Source organism: Ovis aries, chromosome 7 (assembly GCF_016772045.2).
Source record: "Ovis aries strain OAR_USU_Benz2616 breed Rambouillet chromosome 7, ARS-UI_Ramb_v3.0, whole genome shotgun sequence".
NCBI classification, from domain to species: Eukaryota; Metazoa; Chordata; class Mammalia; order Artiodactyla; family Bovidae; genus Ovis; species Ovis aries.
Window position 1 is genome coordinate 98,314,723 of NC_056060.1, and position 20,227 is coordinate 98,334,949.

Below are 20,227 nucleotides of genomic sequence, written 5' to 3' on the forward strand. Positions count from 1 at the left end.
TCAATATGCCAGCAAATTTGGAAAACTCAGCAGTGGCCACAGGACTGGAAAAAGTCAGTTTTCACTCCAATGCCAAAGACAGGCAATGCCAAAGAATGCTCAAACTACCACACAATTGCACTCATTTCACATGCTAGTAAAGTAATGCTCAAAATTCTCCAAGCCGGGCTTCAGCAATACGTGAACCGTGAACTTCCTGATGTTCAAGCTGGTTTTAGAAAAGGCAGAGGAATCAGAGATCAAATTGCCAACATCCGCTGGATCATGGAAAAAGCAAAAGAGTTCCAGAGAAACATCTACTTCTGCTTTATTGACTATGCCAAAGCCTTTGACTGTGTGGATCACAATAAACTGTGGAAAATTCTGAAAGAGATGGAAATACAGACCACCTGACCTGCCTCTTGAGAAATCTATATGCAGGTCAGGAAGCAACAGTTAGAACTGGACATGGAACAACAGACTGGTTCCAAATAGGAAAAGCAGTACATTAGGGCTGTATATTGTCACCCTGCTTATTTAACTTCTATGCAGAGTACATCATGAGAAACACTGGGCTGGAAGAAGCACAAGCTGGAATCAAGATTGCCGGGAGAAATGTCAATAACCTCAGATATGCAGATGACACCACCCTTATGGCAGAAAGTGAAGAGGAATTAAAAAGCCTCTTGATGAAAGTGAAAGAGGAGAGTGAAAAAGCAAAGAGGAGAGTGAAAAAGTTGGCTTAAAGCTCAACATTCAGAAAACGAAGATCATGGCATCTGGTCCCATCACTTCATGGGAAATAGATGGGGAAACAGTGGAAACAGTGTCAGACTTTATTTTGGGGGGCTCCAAAATCACTGCAGATGGTGACTGCAGCCATGAAATTAAAAGACGCTTACTACTTGGAAGGAAAGTTATGAGCAACCTGGATAGCATATTTAAAAGCAGAGACATTACTTTGCCAACAAAGGTCTGTCTAGTCAAGGCTATGGTTTTTCCAGTGGTTATGTATGGATGTGAGAGTTGGACTGTGAAGAATTGATCGTTTTGAACTGTGGTGTTGGACAAGACTCTTGAGAATCCCTTGGACTGCAAGGAGATCCAACGAGTCCATTCTAAAGGAGATCAGTCCTGGGTGTTCTTTGGAAGGAATGATGCTAAAGCTGAAACTCCAATACTTTGGCCACCTCATGTGAAGAGCTGACTCATTGGAAAGACTCTCATGCTGGGAGGGATTGGGGGCAGGAGGAGAAGGGGACGACAGAGGATGAGATGGCTGGATGGCACCACCGACTTGATGGACATGAGTTTGGGTGAACTCCGGGAGTTGGTGATGGACAGGGAGGCCTGGCGTGCTGCGATTCATGGGGTCGCAAAGAGTCGGACACGACCGAGCGACTGAACTCTACTGAACTGAATGAATAGGAACAGATGAAGGATTTTCTTTCTTTCTTTCTTTTTTGAAAGTGCTTGGTCTTCCTTTCAGCTTCTCTAGTTGCTTCATGGTAAGTGAGATCTTAGTTCCCCGACCAGAAATAGAATCTGCATGCCCTGTTTTGAAAGGATTCTTAACCATTGTGCCACCAGGGAAGTCCTCTGGATGATGAATTTTGCAAATGGAATTAAGACTCCAAATCACAGTCTGGGTGTCAGGCCCTTGGATATTGAATACTGTGTGTGTGATCTGACTGACTGACTCTTTGCAACTCCATGGACTGTAGCCCACCAGGCTCCTCTGTCCATGGGATTTTTCAGGCAAGAATCCTTGAGTGTCTGCCACGCCCTCCTCTAGGGGATCTTCCTGACACAGGGATTCAACTCATGTCTCTCGTTCTCTCCTCCACTGGCGGGCAAATTCTTTACCACTGAGCCACCTGGGAAACCCTGATTTAATAAAATAAAAGCCCTTAAAAGAAGGACTGAGGCCTTCCCTGAGCTCGGAGTCTCTCTCTCCAAGCTTGATTTAGTGAGCAGCGATGTTGGAGAAGGCCATGGTAAGGAAGTTTGGGAACATCTGTGTCCTGACAGCTGGGAAAAAGCTGAGACCCTCACTCTTAAGCTTCACTAATTCTGCTTACAATCTAATCAAGCTTGAAAGGGGCTTCTTCCTTAATTGAACCTCCAGATAAGAGCATATGCGCAGGAGGGAGACTGCTTTCTATGCTTAATCTGATTCTAAGGTTTATGATCAAGGACAGGGAAAATTAAACTGCTATTAATAGAAACAGTAATGTCAGGAGCAGAAACCAATCTGAGTGGAGGAAGGGGAAGATGAGGAAGATTTCAGTTTTGATGTGCTAGCTTTGGAGCAAACACAAATGCTTGTATTTATCTGGAATTTGGGACTAGGGTTTAGGTGAGAACTCGAGGCTGATGGATATGAGAGTCGGACCATAGAGAAGGCTGAGTGCTGAAGAATTCATGTTTTCGAACTGTGTTGCTGGAGAAGACTCCCTTGAGACTCCGTTGGACTGCAAGGAGATCAAACCAGTCAATCTCAAAGGAACTTTATCCTGAACATTCATTGGAAGGACTGATGCTGAAGCTGAAGCTCCAATACTTTCGCCACGGGATGCAAAGAGCTGAGTCATTGGAAAAGACCCTCTTGCTGGGAAAGATTGAGGGCAAGAAGAGAAGGAGGCAACAGATGAGATGATTGGATGAGATCACTGTGTCAATGGACATGAGTTTGAGTAAACTCCAGGAGCTAGTAAAGTACAGAGAAGCCTGGCATGCCGCAGTCCATGGGGTCTCAAGGAGTCGGTCTAGACTGAGCAAGTGAACAACAAGGCTGATGGAATATTCAACTATGATCATTACAAAGCTGAGAGTAGAAGTCCTGAAAATTAAAGATTTCTCCAAAGAAAGGGATTTCAGAGCGGAGCAGCAAGATTAAGATTGAATTTGGGGAAAAGGCCACGGAGGGATATGGGAACAGAGAAGCAGAACCAGACACAGAACCAGGGTAGTTGTGGCGTCAAAGAAACGACCGTGATGAATTGGCTGTGAGGCACTGGGTATTCCATTTTTCCCTCCAAGTGTGATTATAATGCAACCGCTGGGAGGCAGCCTTTATATCACAGGTAGGAAAATTGACTCGAGACTGAGTATCCAGATGAGTATCACTCTAAACCGCAAGTGAAGGTTGGATTCAAATTCAGATCTCACACCAAAACCAGGGATCCTTCCCTGGCACGTTTCAGTTCAGTTCACTTCAGTCGGTCAGTCGTGTCCGACTCTTCGCGACTCCATGAATCGCAGCACGCCAGGCCTCCCTGTCCATCACCAACTCCCGGAGTTCACTCAGACTCACGTCCATCGAGTCGGTGATGCCATCCAGCCATCTCATCCTTTGTCGTCCCCTTCTCCTCCTGCCCCCAATCTCTCCCAGTATCAGAGTCTTTTCCAATGAGTCAACTCTTCGCATGAGGTGGCCAAAGTACTGGAGATTCAGCTTTAGCATCATTCCTTCCAAAGAAATCCCAGGGCTGATCTCCTTCAGAATAGACTGGTTGGATCTCCTTGCAGCCCAAGGGACTCTCAAGAGTCTTCTCCAACACCACAGTTCAAAAGCATCAATTTTCGGCACTCAGCCTTCTTCACAGTCCAACTCTCATATCCATACATGACCATGGGAAAAACCATAGGCTTGACTAGATGACTAGACGGACCTTAGTTGGCAAAGTAATGTCTCTGCTTTTGAATATGCTTCAGTTCAGTTCAGTTCAGTCGCTCAGTCGTGTCCGACTCTTTGCGACCCCATGAATCGCAGCACGCCAGGCCTCCCATCACCATCTCCTGGAGTTCACTCAGACTCACGTCCATGGAGTCAGTGATGCCATCCAGCCATCTCATCGTCCCCTTCTCTTCCTGCCTCCAATCTCTCCCAGTATCAGAGTCTTTTCCAATGAGTCAACTCTTCGCATGAGGTGGCCAAAGTACTGGAGTTTCAGCTTCAGCATCATTCCTTCCAAAGAACACCCAGGACTGATCTCCTTTAGAATGGACTGGTTGGATCGCCTTGCAGTCCAAGGGACTCTCAAGAGTCTTCTCCAACACCACAGTTCAAAAGCATCAATTCTTCAGCGCTCAGCCTTCTTCACAGTCCAACTCTCACATCCATACATGACCACAGGAAAAACCACAGCCTTGACTAGACAGACCTTAGTCGGCAAAGTAATATCTCTGCTTTTGAATATGCTATCTAGGTTGGTCATAACTTTTCTTCCAAAAAGTAAGCGTCTTTTAATTTCATGGCTGCAGTCACCATCTGCAGTGATTTTGGAGCCCAAAAAAATAAAGTCTGACACTGTTTCCACTGTTTCCCATCTATTTCCCATGAAGTGATGGGGCCGGATGCCATGATCTTCCTTTTCTGAATGTTGAGCTTTAAGCCAACTATTTCGCTCTCCTCTTTCACTTTCATTGAGAGGTTTTTTTAGCTCCTCTTCACTTTCTGCCATGGGTGGAGTCATCTGCATATCTGAGGTTATTGATATTTCTCCTGGCAATCTGGATTCCAGCTTGTGTTTCTTCCAGTCCAGCGTTTCTCATGATGTCCTCTGCATAGAAGTTAAATAAGCAGGGTGACAATATACAGCCTTCAGGTACTCCTTTTCCTATTTGGAAGCAGTCTGTTTTTCCATGTCCAGTTCTAACTGTTGCTTCCTGACCTGCATACAGATTTCTGAAGAGGAAGGTTAGGTGGTCTGGTATTCCCATCTCTTTCAGAATTGAATATGCTAAACGTACTTAAATTCCAACAGGGAGTGTGGGCGAGGAAAGGGAAGGTCGGAAAGTCACCCACGTGCCTGCAGAGGCGGGGGAAAGGGCGGGCCGCCGCTCTCCGCGCCCCAGCAGAGGGCGCCAGGGCGCACGCCCCGCGGGCCCCCAGTGCGCAGGCGCAGGCGCAGGCGCAGGCGCGCGCGGCGGGGCTCGAGCCTGTGGGGGCGGGTCACGCAGGGCGCGCGGCCGGGAGCGGCGGTGGCGGTCTGGCTGCGGGCGAGGAAGCCGGCGCCCGGCCCCTGGTCCGCGGGACGCCGCGCAGTGCCCGCCGCTTCCCGCCGCGGAGCCATGGAGATCGGCACGGAGATCAGCCGTAAGATCCGGGTGAGACCCGCGTCGGCGCGGGAGGGGCCGAGGCGGGAGGCCGGGCGGCGGCGGGCCGGCGCTTCGCGGTCGTCAGGAGTAACGGGGGCGGTGGGCCCGGCGCGGGCGCCGCGGCCTGCTCGCCGCTGGAGCGCTCCTGCCGGGCCGCCGCGGGCTTGGGCGCAGCCGCGGCCTCGGGGAGCGCGGCCGCCGAGAGGAGGGAGCGGCGGGGGGCGCGGGGGCGCGGCCGGAGCCCGGGCGGGGGGCCTGCGCGGGGCGGCCGGGCGCCTGCGAGCCGCGGCCGGGCTGCGTCCCCGGGGCCGCCGGTCTCTCACACGTTTGTCTGTCTTTTCGCCCTCAGAGTGCCATTAAGGGGAAATTGCAAGAATTAGGAGCGTACGTCGGTAAGTTGTTACTAGCTTAACAGACTGTGGCGCGTTCGGCGAGTTTAATTTCGAGTGACCGCATTTTTCCTGTCAGACCTTTGATTTTGGACAGACGCCCTTTTTGCCTTCAGATCTCATCCCCCCTGGTTGCTTTTGCTTTCCTAGGTCTCGTCATTGACGGCTCTCCGGGCAGCGTGTTGTGTGTCTGTCTTTTTGTGCCGTCCCCCAAATTCCTTTCTAACACATTTTTTGAAATTGTTTATCTTCTGTTGAGGCTCTGTCATGTTTTCCTTCGTGTTTATTCGATTTTTATTTTCCTGGGTTACTATTTTGCATGTGAATGCTTTTCGGCATTTGCCTCTGTCATGGTTCGTTGAGGTTAACTTTCGGGTCTCTTTGTATTTTTTCCTGTCGGTTTTTTTTTTAGCTCCCCACAGTAAGCTCTTTTCATTTTTTTTTTTTTTTTTAACGTTTTGTAATTTGAGTGTTGACTCTGGGCCAGGCACTGTGCTTAAAATTGTTTTATATGCATTAGGTCACCGTAATCCCCAGGAGAACGGTGAAAGGTAAGTGGTAACATCCTGAATTACACAAGCAAGGAAACTGAGGCTTTGAGTGCTTGATTTGAGCAGGGTTTTATACATTGAGACCTGGGTCTGTTTGGCTCCAAAGCCGGTGCCTCCTATAGAAATAATAGCTTACACTCATGATAGTGATTGTCGAGGTGTGGGAGATCCCAAGAGTCTCTGAAGTCAAAATTATTTTCATATTAGTACTGACAAGGAAGGTATTGGCCATTTTCACTGTGCTGGCATTTGGATTGTGTAAAAGCGGTGAGTGAAATTACAGGTACCTTAGCCCGAATCAGCATCTCACACTAAAGGTCACAAGAAATCATCATATTCTTCACCACCCTTCCACTTGGAATTGCAAAGAAAAAAAAAAGGCTAGTTTCACTTAAGAAGATAAGTGATAAAGTAAAATATTCTTTTAAACCTTCTCTTTGATTACATCTTTTTAATATGCAGTGTTAGGAAATAGGGAGTACTCAAAAGTGTTTCTGCCATACAGAAGCATGATGGATTGTCTTGAAACAAATTTGTATGATTGGGTTGAGAACTGAACTAGCCATTTTTTTTCATGGATTTTTTTTTTTTTCTTTTAAGTTCAGTTTATATACAACATTGTGATTGTGTTAACTTTAAGCATATAGCACAGTGATTCAATTATGTACTTTTTTCAGATTATTTTCCATTGCACACTGTTAAAAAACTTCATAGTTCCCTGGGCTCTACAGCAAATCCTTGTTGCTTATTTATTTTATATGTTGTAGTTGGTTTGTGTTAATCACATACTTAATATTTATCTATCTCCTCCCCCCACTTTACCCTTTAGAACATCATTTTTAACTTCCAAGAAGGACTGACATGCTAGTTCCATACATTGGGGTATTTGGCAGACATTTTCTTGAAAGTGAGCAAAGATAAAGAATTAATAGACTTTGTTGCCAGTGACAAGGGTTGAGCTTTCAGATGAAAATCAGAATTTCAGAAAATTTGTGTCTTCCTCTAAGTTTGACAGTGTGATAATATCAGCAAGTGATTCTTTTATGCTGAATAATGAAAGGTATCCACCACAGCAGTGGTTTGTATAGCTCACAGACCATTATGTTTTCAAATGACCAATGCAAGATGTTTTAAAATTGCACAGGGATAAAAAAATTCAAAGTACAGGATGGATCAATGGATTTTCGTGTAACAAAGTACAAAAAGTCAGTGATAAAGTTTTGTTTTTGTATTGCCGCTAACCTTGAAAAAACTACTGCTTGTTGACTTGGTGTAGCATCACAGAAAAATATCCACATTTTCTGAAAAGGCTACTAAGATATTCATTTTTCAATTGCATATCTTATGAGATCAGATTTTCTTCACATTCTTCATGTAGAACATACAACAGATTAAATGCAAAAGTAGAAATTAGAATTAAACCAGATGTTTAAGAAATTTATAAAAATGTATTTTTTGCATTTTCTTTTGGAAAATTTAGTTACTGATAAATATACTATTCATATAAATGGTTTTATTGTTAATGGGATAGGTATGTTATTTTAAATGAATTGATAAAAAATTCTCAGTTTTAGTTTCTAGTATGGTAAATATCAGTAGATACACGCACATGAATAAAAACTGTTAGGGATCATCAATAATTTTCAGTGGTATAAAGGGGGCCCTGAGACCAGATGGTTGGCCACATACTAATTATTTGTTGTCAAGATTGTTATTAGAATTTAACAGATAAGAAAATTGAGACCTAGAGGTTAAAGATGAAGCTGAACCAGCACTGATTTATTCTTTTATTAATTCAACATTTAATGGATGCCAGCTTTGTGCCAGGAGCTTGATTTAACTCAAAAAGAAACCCACAGAAAACCTGCAGTGAGAACCTTCTTAATTGTAGCACATGAAAGCATAAAGACATGTTAATTGGGTTGACAATCATAGTGACGATTCTGATCATTTATAAAAAATCTCAACAAGAATTTTAAGCCTCTTAAAAAGCTGATTACAAACTTGCCATAGTCCAATGTGAAATGTAGTAGAGAGACCATATATTTTATAGTTTTGAAAGTATTTTCATACATTTCTGTTACCTGAACACAATGCTGAAGTGTGGATGGCAAGTAATTTACTTCTTTTTATAAATAATGAAATGAAATATCTTGGGAGAGCTAAATAAGCTTGGTCAGCAGCAGATACAAGACCTAAGAACTCAAGTCTTCCTGGTCCTTGATGTTTCTGTTATTACTTATAATAGAAACTTGATGAGCTAACAGAAGAACAGGAGTCACTGCTGTATGCTTCTGTAGAACTGATCTGTGCCAGCTGTTAACAGGTTAGCACAGCTTCTCAGCTTGTTTGCCTCTGCTTCTTAACTGGATGTTTCCTGAGGGCAGAGACATCATATTGGTTGTGTCCCAGTGGCCTAGCAGAGTGCCTAATTTTTTTCATAAATGTTGATTAAGTGGGTGAGCAGGGATATTTTAAATAATATAAAAATATTTAAATATTTAAATAGATATTTTAAATAAAAAGATATTTAAATAAAAATTTTAAATAAAAACACCCTGACGTGGGAAAGATTGAGGGCAGGAGGAAAAGGGGATGACAGAGGCTGAGATGGTCGGATGGCATCACCGACTCAATGAACATGGGTTTGGGTAAACTCCAGGAGTTGGTGACGGACAGGGAGGCCTGGTGTGCTGCAGTTCATGGGTCGCAAAGAGTCGGACACAACTGAGCGACTGAACTGAACTGATATGTTATTCATTTACAATTAGCTACTTAATTATTTGTATGTATATGCATAATTTTCCTGAAAAGAGTAACTTTCTAATCCCTTTCTTTGTGTTAGAATCCTAAAACCTTTAAGGTTATGGAAATGATCCTTTAGTAAATATTTGAGTATCTGTTTTCAAACCATTGAGTGGGATACAAAAGTGAACAACTTTTTGTTAAGAGTTGATACGGTTTCATTCATGTGTTTGTCCAAAATGGAATGCTTCAGGGAGGTGGCAGTTGTAACTCAGAGCAACTTTCAGTTTACATTTTAGACCTATACCCTGGCAGAAACCTTCAGCGTTTTGCAGCTTTTAATTACGTAAATTTCAGATGATGTTGCAAATCCTATTAGAATTTTGTAGGAATGTATCATGAACACATTTACTTTTCATTATCTTAAATATTTCTCATTTTGAATCTAAGAGAACAGTATTATGAATTTCTAACATTTTTGTTAAAATATAACTGTATACCATAACCAGCCATTTAAAGTGTAGTTTGCTGTGTCTTGATACGAATACATCATAATTGAACTAATAAACATATCCATCACTCCCAAAGTTTCCTTTTGGATTTTCTTGGAGCTCCTTTGTATCCCTCCCTCTCATCTTTCCATGTCCCACCATGTGCCAGAGCAATCACTCATCTCATTTATATAAAATTTTGTTAAATGCAAACTGTCGTGTCAGAAAACAGCCCATTTGTTTTCATTAGTGACTTTATGAGGGAGAAAAAGTGTCAAGACTGCCACAGCACTCCAGCTTGTTTTCCTTTTTTGGGTTACCAATGGCGGCCTGTGGTAGGGACACTTTGCGTAAATAAGGGAGGAGGCTTCTTGACTAAAGTTGCCAGAAAGCAGTCGAGCCTTTCGGTACTTTACAGAGAAAGTAATGAATGGCTGCTTGTTCTGGCTTTTATCCTCAGGTTGACTTGCATGCTGGCAGCAAGTATTCTGATTCCTGTTTCCATTTGTAGATCGATTTTCACATTATATTTGTGCTTTTCTTGAACTAGATTTTTTGATATTCTTGAAACAAATGTCTGATAGTACTTCTGAAATGAACCTTCCTGCCTACATAGAAATGTTATGAATATTTAAGGTGTTAAAGAATCTAAAATAATTGGTTTTGGTAGGGATCAGAGTTCCTGATAAATGGCTTTTGCTTTGTTTTTAACTGTGGTGGTTTGTTTTGTTTTTGGTCTCTTAGGAGGATGTAAGAATGAAACAATGAGTTGAGTAGAAATTATTTAATCTTTTTAAGATATAATTTTTTAAATGATGTAGCATTTTGGGATCATGTTAGTTTACTTGATGTTTCTGCCAGTTTGTTACCCTAACTGAAATATGCCTTTACCAAGGATAAAGGTGTTCCTTGAAAAATGAGTGTCATTTTGAAATATAGAACTAAACAGAACTCAGTATTATTCTTGAGAAATGTCCACTATGCTTTCTGGAAGCGTTTCTGAAATTAATGAGCATTACTAAAAAGATGAAAAGAAGCGAATGCTCTCTCAAGCTTGATACTGTGATTCAGAATGTTAGTTGTATAAGTGTTCATTAGTTATTCCTAATTCTGTTCCTCTAGTAATTCAAATAAATACGTGTGGAATAAAGAGAAAGCTATACATTTAAACTATCATAATTCCAGTAGAGCTGAGGTATTCTTAGAGCTGCGTCTATATCTTCAAGGACGTCAACTTCAAGTAGAAGAAAATACTAAGGAAAGCATAAAAAGTCTTTATATACTTTTCCTTTTAAATAGATGAAGAACTTCCTGATTACATTATGGTGATGGTGGCCAACAAGAAAAGTCAGGACCAAATGACAGAGGACCTGTCCCTGTTTCTAGGGAACAACACAATTCGATTCACCGTATGGTATGTTTCTGAATATTTACCCCTCAGAACAAACTTTGGCTTGAGCCAAGAGCAGGTATTCTGTCTGCAACGTGGTTCTTGACAGGAAAGTCAGATTTAGCCTTGTGAGGTAGGTTGTGAGCGTTGAGAGCACAGCCTCTGGAGCCAGACTGCCAAGGTTGAATCTGCCTGTTTCCTTGGTTTTTCCATCCATGAAATGGGAATAGTAAATCAACCTTTATGGGGTGGTTGTGAAAATTAAATGAGCTAATGCATGTGCTTATAGCTGTGCCTGGCCCATAGCAAGTCCTCAGTATGTGTTGACTGTAGTTACTGTTTCTTTTTAAACTTCAGCGTTTTATCATTCCTTTTCCTCCACCAAAACCAGTTATAGTTGTTTTTTGGACTCGGTTGACTTCCTAAATTGCTTTCTCCAATGAGCTAATAATCTAGGGGGCAAAGTTTTTTTACAAAGTTGCAAATCATTTTTTTTTAAGTTTGAAGTTTTGAAATGGGCTTTGTCTTCAAATTAAGTGAATACTATAGTGTTTCAGTGTTCTTTTTCAAACCGCACGTTGCTTTGGTTGAGCACACTGGCTGAAAGCATGCGTGCCAGCTTAAGAAGGGAGACCAGGTCTTGTGTCAGGCTTGAGGGAGAGCGAGAGCTGGGGAGGGTAGCGATGTGGCGGAGAGCAGAGCAGGAAGGACTCAGGTAAGCTGGGAACCACCTGTTCAGCAGGAGTGAGTGGCGATGGAGCAAAGTTGCCTGAGCACAGTTGGGTGGCTTAATTGGAATAGCAAGAGACTGGGCGATGAGAGAGGCAATGATGAGGGGCGTGAAACTGATTGACTCGCCATTAAACCAGAGCTCCTCTTAAAGGTGTTTCTGCCCCAGCAGGCAGCTCTATCCTTTAAAGCTATCATGAAGCTTTCTTGAAATCCCACACAGAATTCTCTGGGTTTATATTACACATTTTTGAAGAACCCTGAGTGCAGTGTACATTCAGGGAACGTTTTGGTCCATGCGCTCCTGCAGTGTGGGTGACTTAACCCACTTACCACAGCTTGTCCTCAGAGTTTACCAAAAGCCTAAGGGAGGTTGTGGTGCTTTTGACTGGGGAAATTAAGGTTATCATGAGTATTGCCTTTTTTTTTTTTTTGATTAAAGCCTTCAGCAGGTCAGGTCCTTGTTTTGTTTCATGCACGTTTTTTATGACTGGACTTTTGGTTCAACATTTGGATCACTTTTGAGTCCCACTAATACGGGAGATTGACCTAGAAGATCCTTTCTCAGATAACTTGAGGGAGTAAGACAAATTTCTTACGTAAACTGTGAACTAAATTTGAATTTAAAATCAGTTCAACTCTTTCATTTTACCATAAATTTAATTCTTTAACATGTTCTGATAAAAGTAATGGTGTCTCTATTTTGACACTTTGCTTTCTTAAGCGTCCATCAACACCAGCCACAAACAGACTATTCTTATTCTTTGGAGCCCTGCAATAACTGTCTTAGGGGACAGTGGCATTTGACTGGGATCTGGGTGAAACATTGTTATAATATTTTCAGAAGGCACGGCCTCCTAGAAGGATTGTTAGGCAAATTTGCCTTGTACCTAACTACTAAAATAGATTATAAGTGAGATGGTGGTTTGTTTACAGCATTAGTTTCGAAAATAATACAGTAAAATGATGATGCAGTAATTTTGAATTTAAGTTTTTCACCTCCACAGAATTAGGTTCTTCTAGACACCATCTAAGTAGATAAAAAATAAACTGCTTTCAACAATTTTAGCAATGTTCTATTACATATTTATGGTATTTTGTCTTATTTTGTCATAAACTACCTTGAATCTTTCGTCCTTTTGAAACAAAATACTATTCCTGTGGACCAAGACTGTGTGGTCAGATGATATATTTACCTTTATTTTTGCAGAGACTAGATGACAAAAATTGGAGAAGGAAATGACAACCCACTCCAGTGTTATTGCCTGGAGAATCCCAGGGACGGGGGAGCCTGGTGGGCTGCCGTCTCTGGGGTCGTACAGAGTCGGACATGACTGAGGCAACTTAGCAGTAGCAGCAGCAGATGACAAAAATAGTGATGAAAAAAATAAGATTTTTTTTATTATCCTACAGTGTTTATATAAAGGCTTTTTTTTAAAATGTAAAACTTTCTTTTAATACCATTTATCAGTATTTAACTGAAGAATTGACCTGTAATGTCAGATTTAGAGTGACAGTTGAAAGAAATCCAGTCTTTCGTGATAAAAGGAAGCTTTAACATTTTGGGTTTGTTTTTTTCTTTTAGGCTTCACGGTGTATTAGATAAACTTCGTTCTGTAACAACCGGTAAGGTTTATAAAAATCATGTTTGGGTTTTTCTGGAATTTGCTATAATGTGATTGTTTTTCAAAAGTTATTTATACTGCTTTGGGGAAAAAACCCAGGAATTTGAAAAAAGTAGTTTATTTGAACTTTTTAAGGAAGCACACGTTTTTATGAATTAAGAGCAAAAATTTAATATAATTTGAAGACAGTTTAAGTAAAGAAAGGGAAACTTGGCAGTTTATCCTAAGGAAATAATTATAGATGTGCACAATGATTTAGCTTCATGGATGTTTCAGTGCTGAAAATTACTTAAAAGTGCAGTAATAATAAATGGGTAAATTTATATCACTATGGAATAATATTCAGCCATTAAATATGTTGTCAAACACACATATTTATTGCCTTTAAGTAATCACTATAGCTTAAAGGGACCATGTATTTTTCTTTCTAGACCCCTCTAGTCTGAAGTCTTCTGATACCAACCTCTTTGATGGTACCGTACCTTCAAACAAGAGCAGTTTCAGTCGAGGAGATGAGAGAAGGCACGAAGCTGCAGTGCCGCCTCTTGCAGTTTCTAGTACTAGACCTGAAAAAAGAGAGTCCAGAGTTTCTACAAGTTCTCAGGAGCAGAAAGCCACTAATGTCAGGTAAGAGTGTTGTGTAGACCTATGGGCAGATGGGTGTGTGTGACATTTTATTTACATTAGTTAGTATGTCTTTTAAGTTGCTGTTTTCAGACATTTTTGGAAACAAATGGTTGGGAGCAGTTTTTTGGAATAAAATAAGGATAAGACCAAAGAATGATTATATTTAGCATAAAACGTAGTCAATCAAAGTTAAAAAAGAATGCAATTTAATAGTAGTTTTTAATAGAATACATAAAGTTCTTTTTTTTTTTAATTTCATTTTTTTACTTTACAGTACTGTATTGGTTTTGCCATACATTGACATGAATCCACTAATAGAATATATAAAGTTCTTTTCTATACTTTTTCATTGAGATGTATCTGACTAGTCTTTGAATAGTGGAAGATGCTGCTTTAAACTAGTAACACAGCCTTTTTGGTTTTGTTTTCATTTTTTAACAGACAGAGTTACGATGATGGAGCTGCAACCCGACTAATGTCCACAGTGAAACCTTTGAGGGAGCTAGCACCCTCTGAAGACGTGATTGATATTAAGCCAGAACCAGATGATCTCATTGATGAAGACCTCAATTTTGTGCAGGAGAATCCCTTATCTCAGAAAAAAACTACAGTGACACTTACATACGGTTCTTCTCGCCCTTCTATTGAAATCTATCGACCACCTGCAACTCGGAACACAGACGGTGGCGCTCATGTAAACAGGCTGCAGTTTCAGCAGCAGCAGAACAGTGTTCATGCTGCCAAGCAGCTTGATGTTCAGAGCAGCCGGGTGTGTGAAACAGGACGCTTGTGTGAGCCAGAAGTGCTCAACAGCTTAGAAGAGGCTTACAGTCCCTTCTTCAGAAGCAACGCAGAAAAGATGAGTATTGAGGTTTGTATATACTTTTGAATTCTGAACTGTTGTGCTGAAAATGGTCAGTTCTTAATAGTAAGTTGTATATGAAATAACATCATATATTGGAAGTTTGTTCTAAACTGATCTCTGAGCTGCTCAGCATAGTACACCAGTCACATTCTCCTCTCCACAACTGGCTTCTACAGATATCTTGCGTCTTGTTTGTTTTCCTAGGATGCTAACATTCGAGATAGCTTTAACCTTACGGTATAATTTTGGGAGGATTTTAGGTCAATTTTAGATCCTTCATGGCTATAGTAAGCAATTGAGGAACTCCCACTTTACTGGCATCCTCAGCAGTACTGTACGCTGCCATTTATGAAGGGCAGTAAAGCACTTTTTGCTGTAGCTTAAGATTGATTATTAGAGAGATTACTTTTATTTCTATAAGAAAGCAGGGAAATAGCCCATGAACTTAATCCTTAATATTGCTTGGCTGCTTCTTTATTAAGTACTCTGTAGCAGAACTTTTGTCTTCTGAGACTAGATAAGTGGGAATTTATATGATTGCAGGAAGAAAACTTTCGGAAGAGAAAGTTGCCTGTGGTAAGTTCAGTTGTTAAAGTGAAAAAGTTCAGTCACGACGGAGAAGAGGAGGAGGAAGACGACGATTGTGGGTCCCGCACAGGAAGCATCTCCAGCAGTGTGTCAGTGCCTGCGAAGCCTGAGCGGAGGTACCTGGGCACGTCTGTAAACTAACCTTTCATTGCCTGACAGAGTCTTCTGGGTTTCTTGAAGAGGATATCATGAAAATACAGATTTAATCCCATGTAAGACTTTTCCATCCCTGGGTCGGGAAGATCCCCTGGAGAAGGGCATGGTGACCCACTCCAGTGTTCTTGCCTGGAGCATCCCGTGGACGGAGGAGCCTGGGGTTGCAGGGTCGGACATGGCTGAGTGACCAGCACACACACATGACTTTTCCACTGATAATCTTTTCCATTAAAGCCTGTGACATGGGTGGGAGGAAAGCTAATCCAAATTTGTCGTTTGAGAAGTTATAAGGTTCCAATCCAGTTGGTATTTCCTAAAGACTACAGCTAGTCTGTTTCAGACGAGAGAAGGCTGTAGTAAAGATACCATGGATGGCTAGCATGTAAAGAATTCCAATCTGTAGTTCAGTTAAAATGCCTTTCTTTTTCAGACCTTCACTTCCACCTTCTAAACAAGCTAACAAGAATCTAATTTTAAAGGCTATATCTGAAGCTCAAGAATCTGTAACAAAAACAACTAACTATTCTACAGGTAATTTGAATGTCTATAATTCCCAAGTAAGCTGTAGATGATTGCTCCGCAAGTGGTGATAAGGATGCCGGGTAAAGGTAGGGCCGAGGCGAGGGTGGTTAAAAGGGGATGCGGCCACTGAGAGAAGCTCTCAGCCGCCAGTGGAGTTTGGCTCTTTGAGCAGCTGTAATGCCTTTTATTCCCTTTTTCTAATAAGGGTAAAATATATAATAGAAATCTTAAAAGGAATTTTGGTAAATAAGAGATTTTCATGTTCATAGCATTATAGCCAACATTAGATATAAATTTATGTTGTATGAAAGGGAGCAGGATCCAAAATCGGTTGGAATTAGAAAGATTTGTGTAGCATATGAACAAGTTGGTTTCTCTCCTTTCAGTATAACCTGTTAATGGAATATGAGGCAGAGAATTGACTCATGTTCTTGCCCCAGTCCTAGTGGAAGTACTAAATGGTTTTATGAAAGATTATAAAGTATTAACACGTTTTTAAAACAGAGGAGAAGAATGAGCTATAATATGTTACAGGAAGCTCGTCCTAAAATGTAACCGAATGACGGGCGTCGTATTGCCATCAGGCTTGGTGCTCTGTGCCCTGCATGCTGTATCTAGTGTGCAGAACTTTCTGCTAATAAGCTGTAATGGTTATGCACTCTACATTTTTTAATTTTTACTTTTGCTGCGGATTTGATGACTGTCGTTTTAGCATTTTTCTGCTTTTCTGTTCTCTTTCGCGTCTCTTTGGGTGACCCTTTCTTAATACGAAGTAGACTGTAAGCTAGCAACTTTCAAGCCTGGTAGTCATTTGTACCTTTACTTCTTTTCATCCCTAATTTAACCCTGAACATAAACAGCATTTGAATTATTAGGTAAAGGCCAACTTGACATAACAATTCCTCTGTTTACATTTTCTTTTTTGGTCTGTCAGCAATATTGAGTATTTAGAATGGTGAGAAATTTAGATATCACTGTGAACTTGAAATTTCCTACTTTTGTAATTGGAGAGAGTCTCAAAGATTTTTGAGACGTAGCACTGAAATTTTTATTCACGCTATCTAGATTATAATTTGAAATTATTGTACAACCATGAAGCAGAACCCAGACTGCATATGGTTAACAACACATGTGAGCTGCAGTGTATTTATTGCATATAGTTTAAGATGTATAGATGTTTTTTATATAAGCATGGGTAACTAAGAGTATTGAAAGGGAACATGAGGTATCTATGAACTGTTTCTAACAACTCATATATTCTAAACCCAAGGAGGTGTTTACGTTTAATGTGATACTCACTGTTGAGTTTTGATATATCACTTCATTTGCATTTCCTTCTTTTTTTTGCTTTTTATGTAAAAGTCTCACAGAAACAGACACTTCCAGTTGCTCCCAGAACTCGAACTTCTCAGGAAGAATTGCTAGCAGAAATGGTCCAGGGACAAGGCAGAGTCCCCAGGATAAGTTCTCCTATTAAAGAAGAGGAAGCAAAAGGAGATAATATAGACAAAAGTCAAGGTAATAGTTTAAATGGTGTTTCATTTTCTACTATTTTTCGCAAGACATCACATATTTTCCAGTGAGTATTTATGAAATCTTGGTTATGCTGTGAGAAAAGGGCTCAGTAGGCCCATGAATAGAAAAAGGGACCATGAGGGAAGTCTGTACACTTTTCAGAATTTAAAAAAGCATATTATTGGGGAAATTTTTAGTGTTCTCAAAAGTGGAAAGAATAGTCTCGTGAATTCCCCTGAATCCAGTCACCCAGCTCTTTCGGCATTTTGCCAGTCTCTAGTTACGTGGGCGCCTGTGCTCTTCCTTCCTTTTTGGTAATCCCACCCCTGTTCCTTGAACTTGAAGTCTTGTCTTTAAATCTCCCCTTTCTGAGCATCATGTCTCTGACCTGTCAGAGCTGCCTCATTGTCCCGGTTGTACTAGTTTATCCCCTTGGGTCTTACATGCTTCCAGCTAATCTTTTTGCTTTCTTTCTCTCAGCCCCGCACCCCCAACTCTTGCACAGACTCTCCTATCTAAGTGTGACTCTGATCCTGTAACTCCTTTGTGAGAGCATTTCTGGCTCCTCCTCCCACTCTGCATCGTCCAGGACTGATGCCAGCAGCTTGGCCTTTCGGCAGCTTCGTTCATTATCTGCCCCCGGGCCTGCGCAGCCCTTCTCCACTGCTTTTTTACCCCATTTCTTCTGTTCCCATTAGGAAAGACTCTAGTTCTTTCCCTCTTGTATGAAAAACTCCGCCAAAGCTGCGTGCTAATTGTGACTTAATACTTCCATAATGCTGGAGTATATTTTTTCATTCCTCCTCAGTTGGGTCCTTTAAATTGTTCCAGGGTCCTCCTAGATTTACTTGTTTCATGAAACCTTACATTTCCATTTTATATTTGTCCCTTCTCTTTCCTTTTTTTTTTTTTTAAAGTCCTTAACCTAGGGTGTGCAGTTTGCCGTGTCCATATGTGTGGTTCCAATAAATCATGGTCCTGAAAATGGGAAAACCCTGAGACTAGCCAGTAGGTACTCATTCAAATTATAAATGTGCCAATTTGTTTAAAGCAGTGGAAGCTGGGATTTGAGCTTTAGTTAAGGATTTGCGGTAAATTGGAGTCTGTTCAGAGGTTAAATCGTCAGCCTGGAATGGGGAGAACTGGGTTCGATCCCTGGGTTGGGAAGATCCCCTGGAGAAGGAAATGGCAACCCACTCCAGTACTCTTTCTTGCCTGGAGAATCCCACGGAGGGAGGTGCCTGGTAGGCTACAGTCCATTGGGTCGCAAAGAGTCGGACACGACTGAGTGACTTCACTTTCACTTTCAAACAGGTTTGAATATGTGATTTCATGATGTTTCCCCCCCCCCCCCCCCCCCCATGGTGGTATTTTTAAGTAAACCCTTGGTGGTGGTGGTGGTGGTGGTATAGTTGCTAAGTTGTGTCCAACTCTTTGGACTCCATGGACTATAGCCTGCCAGGCTCCCTTCTTCTTGGGATTCACCAGGCAAGCATACTGGAGTGGGTTGCCGTTTACTTCTCCAAGTAAACCCTTAAATGGTCCTTTTGGAGAATAATAGATACTAATTCACTGTCGTGAGAACCAGAGAAGTAAAATTGAGCATTTATGCTTTCTTTCCTTTAAGGTTGGTACCACAGGGTGACAGAGTTGTACAGGAGTTAGTACTTGTTTCTGTAAGTGACATTTTATCAAACTGAGCCATGTCCATTTATTTATGTATGGTCTGTGGCTCTCTTACTACAGCCACAGAGTTGAACAGTTGCAACAGATGATGAAATCCACACAACTTAAAATCGAAAGTATTTGCTATCCTTTTTGATATAGTAGATTAAGGGAGCATCTTTTAAAATTATTTCAGCTTAGAAGTGAAAACAAAATGACAGAATTATAGTAGTCCCCCTCCTCCCCCCCAACTAACAGTGAATTAGTGAATCTAGGCACTGATATGGCTACTAAAACTTTTAAAAGTGAAAATCCACTATTTTGTGCCTCCTGATGAAAGAATAAAAGACGACCCTAGTCTTGCTGGAGAAGGTGAACCTGAGTGATAAGCCTCTGGCCCAGCAGTCAGCTGGCAGGAAATGCTGAGGCCGTGAGTGTGCAGCAGGCAGAATGTAGCTTTGGGGGCATTACATATGTCAGTAGACATAAAAAATGCAAGGGACAAGGGTAAGGTGTCGTGTCTGGGTATGTGTACTTGTATAATAAAATCACAAACTAGATATTAATTCCTTGTGGATAGGAGTACATGGAGGGAGGCTAGTGGGGTGGCTTGTTGTTCGGTCACCAAGTCGTGTCTGCCTCTTCACGACCCGATAGATTGCAGCACACCAGGCCTCCCTGTCCCTCACCATCTCCCGGGGTTTACTCAGACTCATGTCCATTGGATCCAACAATCTCATTCTCTGTCTCACTCTTCTGCTGCCTTCAATCTTTCCCAGCATCAGGGTCTTTCCCATGAGTTGACTCTTCGCATCAGGTGGCCAAAGTATTGGAGCTTTAGCTTCAGCATCAGTCCTTCCAATGAATACCCAAGACTGATCCTGTTTGGGATGCACTGGTTGGATCTCCTTGCAGTCCAAGGGACTCTCAAGAGTCTCCTCCAACACCACAGTTCAAAATCATCAATTCTTTGGCGCTCAGCTTTCTTTATGGTCCAACTCTCACATCCGTATATGACTACTGGAAAGACCATCGTTTTGACTATATAGCCGTTGGCTGGCAAAATGATGTCTTTGCTCTCTAATACACTGGTTTGTCAGTAGCTTTCTTTCCAAGAAGCAAGCGTCTTTTAATTTCGTGGCTGAAGTCACCATCTGCAGTGATTTTAGAGCCAGAGAGATCTGTCACTGCTTCCACCTTTTTCCCTTTGGTTTGCCATGAAAGGGTGTGATCTTAGCTGTTTTAATACTGAGTTTTAAGCCAGGGTTTTCATTCTCCTCTTTCACC

At 41.5% G+C, this 20,227-nt stretch overlaps 1 protein-coding gene across 11 annotated transcripts in view; it reads left to right on the top strand.

Annotated features, from left to right (window-relative positions):
* The first annotated feature begins 4,925 nt into the window (after nucleotides 1-4,925).
* The window catches only part of ZC3H14 (zinc finger CCCH-type containing 14), a 39,972-nt gene continuing 24,670 nt past the window's right edge, over nucleotides 4,926-20,227 (top strand). For 10 of the 11 annotated variants that reach the window (XM_027972103.2, XM_060418478.1, XM_027972105.2 and 7 more), the window contains exons 1-9: nucleotides 4,926-5,091; nucleotides 5,432-5,474; nucleotides 10,558-10,672; nucleotides 12,963-13,003; nucleotides 13,434-13,629; nucleotides 14,071-14,500; nucleotides 15,038-15,198; nucleotides 15,669-15,769; nucleotides 17,123-17,278. In XM_027972103.2, the coding sequence (XP_027827904.1) occupies nucleotides 5,056-5,091; nucleotides 5,432-5,474; nucleotides 10,558-10,672; nucleotides 12,963-13,003; nucleotides 13,434-13,629; nucleotides 14,071-14,500; nucleotides 15,038-15,198; nucleotides 15,669-15,769; nucleotides 17,123-17,278 (1,279 nt within the window). In that variant the 5' untranslated portion in view covers nucleotides 4,926-5,055. The remainder of the gene's footprint in view (nucleotides 5,092-5,431; nucleotides 5,475-10,557; nucleotides 10,673-12,962; nucleotides 13,004-13,433; nucleotides 13,630-14,070; nucleotides 14,501-15,037; nucleotides 15,199-15,668; nucleotides 15,770-17,122; nucleotides 17,279-20,227) is intronic. The other variant, XM_060418482.1, reaches the window with a different exon arrangement.